General features: G+C 38.5%; 1 protein-coding gene across 1 annotated transcript; it reads left to right on the plus strand.

Moving 5' to 3' along the window:
- Window positions 1–649: 649 nt before the first annotated feature.
- LOC103150448 (E3 ubiquitin-protein ligase RNF126) lies at window positions 650–6,620 on the plus strand. Its single transcript, XM_007570069.2, has 9 exons — window positions 650–763; window positions 3,274–3,332; window positions 3,939–3,999; window positions 4,287–4,522; window positions 4,622–4,684; window positions 4,767–4,836; window positions 4,963–5,056; window positions 5,435–5,550; window positions 5,673–6,620. The coding sequence occupies exons 1-9, from the start codon at window positions 689–691 to the stop codon at window positions 5,874–5,876; spliced, it is 978 nt and encodes a 325-aa protein (XP_007570131.1). The 5' UTR covers window positions 650–688; the 3' UTR covers window positions 5,877–6,620.
- Window positions 6,621–7,319: the final 699 nt, after the last annotated feature.

Genomic DNA, 7,319 nt, shown 5'->3' on the forward strand with positions numbered 1-7,319 from the left:
CACTGCCTCTTGATTGGGCTTTCCTATCTTTCCGCTCATGAAACAAGTTAAAAGAAACATTGTAGAGATGTAGTGTGTCTTCAGAAACTGGCTGTCAAAACAACCTTGCAACCCCACATCGAATGCACAACAGCACCACCATGTGGTCACACTGAGCCTGCGCACTGTGTAGTTTGTCGCATTAAACTATTATGTTTAATTGTTTTAAATGTGGCAAAAGCGAAATTAATTATAGTAAGAGTTACATGATGTGGAGAGAATAGTTTAGTTCAAATGCGACTGTTTGCACAAGTGTTAGCACAACACGGCAAAAGTCCATGCCTGAATTCTGTCGAAAATTTGCTAAAAGACTTCAAAATCCTTTTAAAAAGACAATATCAATACATTCTTACAAAGTTTTAGCTATTTTAGAGGGGTGTTGGTGGACATTTTCAGTGTATAGACGTGCAAAGTCCGTTTTGCAGATTGGAGTTAGTATGCTTTCTAAAAATTACGGTGACATGTATTATATTTGCCTTTTATAAAAAGAAATGAAATAACCATAAATAGAAACCACTGACTGTGTAAAAAAATATGTTTAAACTGCTTCCTATACACATTTTTGCAAGGTCGTCCTTTCCACGGGTTAGCATTGTCCTTCACGTCACTCCGTACTTCTTCCTTTTTTCTAACTGTGCAGAGACTAAAGATGGCTGAAGCTCCTCCATGCACAAGCCGGTTCTTCTGTCACAGATGCTCACTGGAGATTATTCCTCGGCTCCCCGTGAGTATTAGTAATGAAAAAACATTGAAGGCGAAAACTCTGTCAAGGAAAACACCACTTGGTTGTTTTTGCTTTCATACACTTCGGTGTAGCGACCTGATAGTCGTTAGCATGTTAACATTGCTAACAGCCTCCTGAGATGTTCCGCTTATCATTCACCTCAACCTACGTAGCTGATTATCTTTGTTATAATCAAAACATAAACTTCGTACTTATTATGCTCGCTTATATGCCACTCGTGTTACACTACTTGTAACAGCGTTTAATTAATTTCTTATGCATCCAAGTGGCTGTGTTGAGGCTAACTGCTAGCTGTTTTGATCAGTGGTGTTATATTTAACGTCCAGAAAGGAACTGCGTGGATTCGTTGATTAAAACATGTATATGTTTTATATTTAAGCACAGCTCACATTTGTTTGATATATTTTTAGCGCATCGTATGATTTATTTAACTGCTTTAAATATTTAGTTTGGTTAGCTGCTCAGGTAAACAGCAGAGTTGTGCTTGCTTGTCTCTGGTAGTCTAGAATGATCTGTCACTCTGTAGCCATGCTCTTTGAAACATTAGCCGTCGATCTCCGCAGCCACGGCTAATACAACTACGCAACACATACGGCAGATAAGAAGATAAGATGATTTTGCTATTACTGTAAATAAATACATAAAATGCAATCCCTTAACTTTGCCAGTGGCATAAAAATGCGACAGGAGCATATGTGTACATATAATATGTGGTTAGACCTTATTTAAACGTCTGTTTAACGTCTTTAAAACTGGAGGAGGGTTACTATGGAGCTAACAGCAGAAGGAACGGTTGGCTGCTGGGTTTTCTATTTTAACCATGTAACCAGAAACCTGATCTCGTATTTCATTGATTTCAATGCTATTACTTTGCTAATTGCGATATATAAAATAAACACTGAAGTAGGTGTGTTTGTACATTTTTGTGGCATGTCAAAACAATGATTTATAAATTATATCAGGTTAAAAACTGAAACTTAAAGCAAACACTGATGTAATTGGATTGTAATCTGTGGGAAGTTGTGACTGAATTATCACTAAAGAGTAGTTCAGTTTCCAAATTATTTGTAGATATTTCCATGTCTATCAAAAAACCCATAATTACATTTTTCATGGTTAGGACTAAGATGGTCAATGATTGTTCTGTGTGTTGTTTTTGTGAATAGTTATTTAATATTTGTAATACCTTGGATTTATTGTAACAATGATAAACTTAACAGTATAATGTTTGCAAAGTTCAAAAATCTAAATCTAGTGTTGAGATTGTGATTTTTATTTAATTTCTCCACTGTTTCTTCTACGGGAGCAGCAATAAATATCAGTCTGTTTAAACATATAAATACTCGCTGACAGGACATGCACATTACAATGTTTTAAGCATCTCTTTATTTTGCGTTGCATTGATCAATAGGTGGCTTTAAGTTTTGTGTTATCTCTTTAAAGGTTCAATTGGATGCATTTTGGAGCTAGATGAAGTTTCATCTCGAATTTGACTGGATAGTCTCTATAAACAGTTTTGATCATAAAATTGTTGTCTGATCCAGTTTTGCCAGTATTCACTCAGAGGATGTTGATCTAAGACTGGCTATCCCTGTTTATACATAAATGTATTTGTAATGATGGATCTGCTTCTTGATGACTATATTTCAGCTGGATTACTGGGTTTATTGTGTAAAAGGTGACCCTGTTTGTTGCATTCACTACATTATGCCTTTTCATTCTTGAGTTTATTACAAATGTAGATAAAAATGCTGCTTTTACGTGTTGCACAAAAACAAATTACACACAGATTAGTAGTGCTGTGACTGTCAACTGCTGAGTTGATCCCATTTTGCCACCTGGCCGCTGCAAACCCTAGAAAACACGGGGTTTCTGTTAGAAATCTGGCCTAATTATCCCTTCCAGTTGAAATCCTGCTCAGCTGGTTGGTAACTCAGAGTGTGTGATTGTGGATGTTAATGTGAGATGGGTGGAGTAGTAAGGATATATCTGATCTGACGCCTCTTATTGCGTACTTGATTGAACTAAAAATGTTTAAAGTTGACGGGAAATTTGAAAATATCACCTGATAATTATGTGCAATTGGAAGATTAATATCTGAACACCAACTACAAATTCTTAAAAAATGCAAACATTTAACAAAATCTTAAATAAATAAGCAATGCTAAGTCTGGTGGGGGCACAAGTAAAGCCTTGTGGCCCGCCAGGCTTATAATACACTGGTTAGAAACCCTGGGGTGGGAAATAAAATGCACTCTGTGCTCCTATACTAAAATTTGTAAATATTAAATCGTGAGGGAATCTTTTTTTATTATTATTATTATTCATAGATTTCAAATAGGTAATTTAAAGTTTAGCATTCAACATTACACTGCATTGCAACTGCAACCACACAGATTATTATAGCTGTTCATAAAATTAAAGTACACAGTGACAGGTCTGTTGTTGAACTTTTTGTTTTTAATCTATGCTTTTTTGTTTCTTCACAGGATTATATGTGTCCACAATGTGAGTCTGGATTTATTGAGGAGCTGCTGGAAGAGAGAAGGTGCATGCAAAGTAGTAACTAAGCACAATGCAGCAAATATCCTGAATTATTTAAATAAATAGGCGTGATTAGACCGCTGTTTATTGTTAGACATATTTATCCAGATATTTTTGTCTTTACCAAAAAGAAGCTTCATTTACCTTGATGACATACTGACATTAGAATGTGAGGCCACCTCTGAAACCCATCATTTAGATGATTTTAATCAGATTGTCAGGACATAAAATACTTAGATTCAGGTAAGTTCACAACATTTAGGTTTTAAGTTGTGCATAACAGAGTCCACAACTTTTGTTTGGGTGAGTCTTCCAGATAGAAAATTGACTGTGGGTGTTAAATATTAACTGGGCTCTATATTTTTTGCTCTGATATTACACTTTACCTAGTATTATGACCATGTTACCGGAATGGGCAAATATCTGGGGAGACGTGCTCTATTATTTACAGCCGAATCAGAACTTGAAGGAGTGACAAACTGGGCAAGAAGTGACAGCAAAAACCTGCTGATGTAGATATTTTAAATCATTCTGGTTTGAAAAAAGTGGAAAAACAATGTTCCTACTAGGCTCCCTTGTAACTTTGTCAACAATCTGCTTCCCTGTCTAGTGCTGACAATGGGTCCATGTCCAACATCTCCAGCGGACCCCAGAACCAACAGCCATTGGAGGTTTTTAACCTAATCTTTACTCAGATTCTTGTCTTTAACAAGGAGCTGCCTGTGCCTTTTGACTCCTGTGACTCTGTTATGCACACTGCTGTGTAACAGAGTCAGCAGTTCTTAAAACTGCTTTAGCTGACATTTTTGTTGAACCCGTAGTTGACATGATTGAATTTGTCATAGCTTTCAGTTCTGCTTTTGCACATTTTTTTTTTCTTTTGTGAAGTTTACCTTATAAATAAGGCTTTGAGTTGTTGATTTCTTTTATTATGCCGTTTTTGTTTGTTTGTTTTCAGAATATGGACCAGCAGTTATCTATGTTCCCCTCCGGCTTTGGTCAGTTTTCCGTTAGCGTCTTTGATGACGCCTTTGACCTCGGGCCTGGACTAGGGACAGAGGACAATCGGGATGCTGAAAACCAGTCAGAAAGGGACATGTCGTCTCGGCAGCGATACGGTGCCAGGCAGAGTAGAAGTCGTCATGGTTCAAGACGCCAAGCAGGAAGGCACGACGGAGCTCCTACTTTAGAAGGGTGAGTCATTTAGACATTTCTGCTTTTCTATTAGCACCACCCTATTTTTCTAAATGTTCTTTTTCCTTCCCTGGCTGTCATTTTTTTTTTTTTTCCTAGAATCATCCAACAACTTGTGAATGGAATACTTGGACCTCCTGTAAACATTGGTGTTGGGGCCTGGTGAGTCTGTGGTACTGACATTTGAGAAGCAAAGAGATAATCTTGCAGCAGTTTCTATACTCCAGTATCTCTTATTTTAAAGGGGGGTTCTCCACTCCAATCCGATGGACTATGCTTGGGGTGCTAATGGACTTGATGCTATTATAACACAGGTAAAAAAATAAATAAATAAATAAATAAATAATAAGTAATCAACAAATAAAATGTAAGTTATGTTTTTTGCAAGTCTGAAGTATAAATAAAGTAATTCAATTATGAATATTTTCTTCTCTGTTTAGTTATTAAACCAGTTTGAGAACTCGGGTCCACCGCCTGCTGACGGTGACAAAATAAGAAATCTTCCTACACTGGAAATTACCGATGAGCATGTTGGTAAGTAAAAAGGACTAAAAGCAACAAACGTTTAGCAGCTAAAACTCTAGACATTCAGACCACTGCACTGTCTTTGCACGGTGGGTAAGCTAATTTCCTGGACATTTTTTATCCACACAATTACCTTGACAAGATGGTGTAAACATGCAAGCATTAGGCTAGCGCTTCGACAAAGTTTTCCATTGCCAACCGGAGCAAGATTTTGAAGTCTTTTTCAAGAGTGTAGGTGTTTGTTTGTGACTGACATTTTATCAATAATGAATACGGTAAATCCCCAACAGAGCAGCCTGATAGTAGAAGTTCATAATACTTTCTTTCTGTGGGGCAAATCTGTTCACATACTCTGTGTACCTGACGTTTTCACACACTTCTTTTCAGCTTCAGGACTGGAATGTTCAGTGTGTAAAGAAGATTACAGCGTTGGAGAAAACGTGCGACAGCTCCCGTGCAATCACATGTTTCACAATGATTGCATAGTCCCCTGGCTGGAACAGGTATTTCACGTTATCCTACCCCATTTTCCCTTCTGTTTACTGTAAGCGTTACACCGGTTGGTGTTTGAAACAGGGTCACGAAGGGTAAACATCCATAACACCCCCGTGTTTGTTTTCTGCAGCACGACACTTGTCCAGTGTGCAGGACGAGCTTGACTGGACTGAACACGGCAACAAACCCTCCAGAACTCTCAGAGATGAACTTTTCATCCTCCCCTTCCTCCTCCTTGTCCTCCTCCTCTTCGTCGCCATCCTCCTCCTCCACCTCTTCTTCCCCTCCATCCTTGGATTCCACCAGCAACGAGAGCTCCACTGATAACTCGTAGGCAGGGTATTTGTATCCGTCACCTCATGAGCCGGTTTCTGCTCCTCGGCTGAGCAGTGACCTCCAGTCCCTCCCTGCTGTAGGGCAGAGGCCTGAGTGCATGTCACCAGGATCACTCAGGCCTGTTTCAGGGGTAAGTGATACATGTGTTTATGTATTTTTGCCCGCTGTGTCCCCTCCGTGCCCCCACCACCACCACCACCACCACCTTCACCGGGAATGTGAACAATGGAAGGGCAGACGCCTGCGGTGCAGCTTCTGACTGGGAGGATGTGGAAAAGCGTGAAAACTTCGAGAGATTCGTGGAGCTCAAAGCACCTCTTAAAAGAGGAGAATCCAAAGGTAGAAGACCAGGAGCGCCGAGACAATAACCAGTGTTTTTTCAAACCTCCAGCCTTGGTTGATATAATACGACCCACTTTTGCGATAGACAAAACGTACGGGTGTTCCTTTTGGTAATACGTCGCGTTCAAATCTTTGAGTGCGCCGCTTCAGTGTGCATTCAGATGTATTTATGGTGTGAACGAATATTACTCTTCAGTATCTTTCCAATTAAAATTTACAATAGTTTGTAGAATTGTTTATTTTGAACAAGCGATTTTTATCTGATGAGTTGCAGTGGTTGTTTGAATAAAACTAGTCTTTCTTTAAGGTCCAGTCCGCGCTAACCTAAGTATTTTTAAAAACTGAGTTTTCTTTTAATCTCAGTTGCTGCAGTTTTTGGTGACAAAATCGAAGCATTACANTTTTAATAGTGTAATTCTGTAAAGACAAAATATGTAAATCGGAGCTAAACCACCAGCTCTGATTTACATATCTTGCTGAATTGCGTGTTTGAATATTGCAATACTTTCCTATAACAAAATAGACCTGCAGAAAGAAATTACTAATAAAATATCTTACATATGCATAGTTGTATGCTCTGTATAGAGATTTACCTTAGCTTTGATTGTATATTTCACAATTTTGTAATTTATCATTTTTAAACTCTGAAAGCTGTGTGGCTTTGTTAATATTCTGTCCTAGAATGCGGTAAGATGTGCCCTTTTTTCTTTTTTGAGCACCTGCCCTTTTAGTGGCCTCTGCACGGCCCTGGATGTTAGCTTAGTTATGACTAATTTCAATACAACCCCTTAAGCTTGTTAACAAGACTCCCGTGGCCATTGTCATTGTGTATGTTCAGCTATGTAAATTCATTCTGCCTGTTGAAGAAGATTTTAGGTTGTAATATATTTGTGGAAAATCTCTGGCTCTATTTTCTTCTCACAGCAGTCACTATTCCAGCAGGTGATCAATAAGTAATCCTTTTCATAGCTTAAGTTTTAGGTTTTCCTTAGCTGTCGAATTTCTGGATATTCCTGGTCTACTTGCTTAGCCGCTATCAACCGAGCTGTCCCTTATTCTGATGTGTCCTGTTCAAGTCCCATGGGTCGCTTCTCAGTTC

Source organism: Poecilia formosa, unplaced genomic scaffold, assembly GCF_000485575.1.
Source record: "Poecilia formosa unplaced genomic scaffold, Poecilia_formosa-5.1.2 Scaffold254, whole genome shotgun sequence".
Lineage (NCBI taxonomy): Eukaryota > Metazoa > Chordata > Actinopteri > Cyprinodontiformes > Poeciliidae > Poecilia > Poecilia formosa.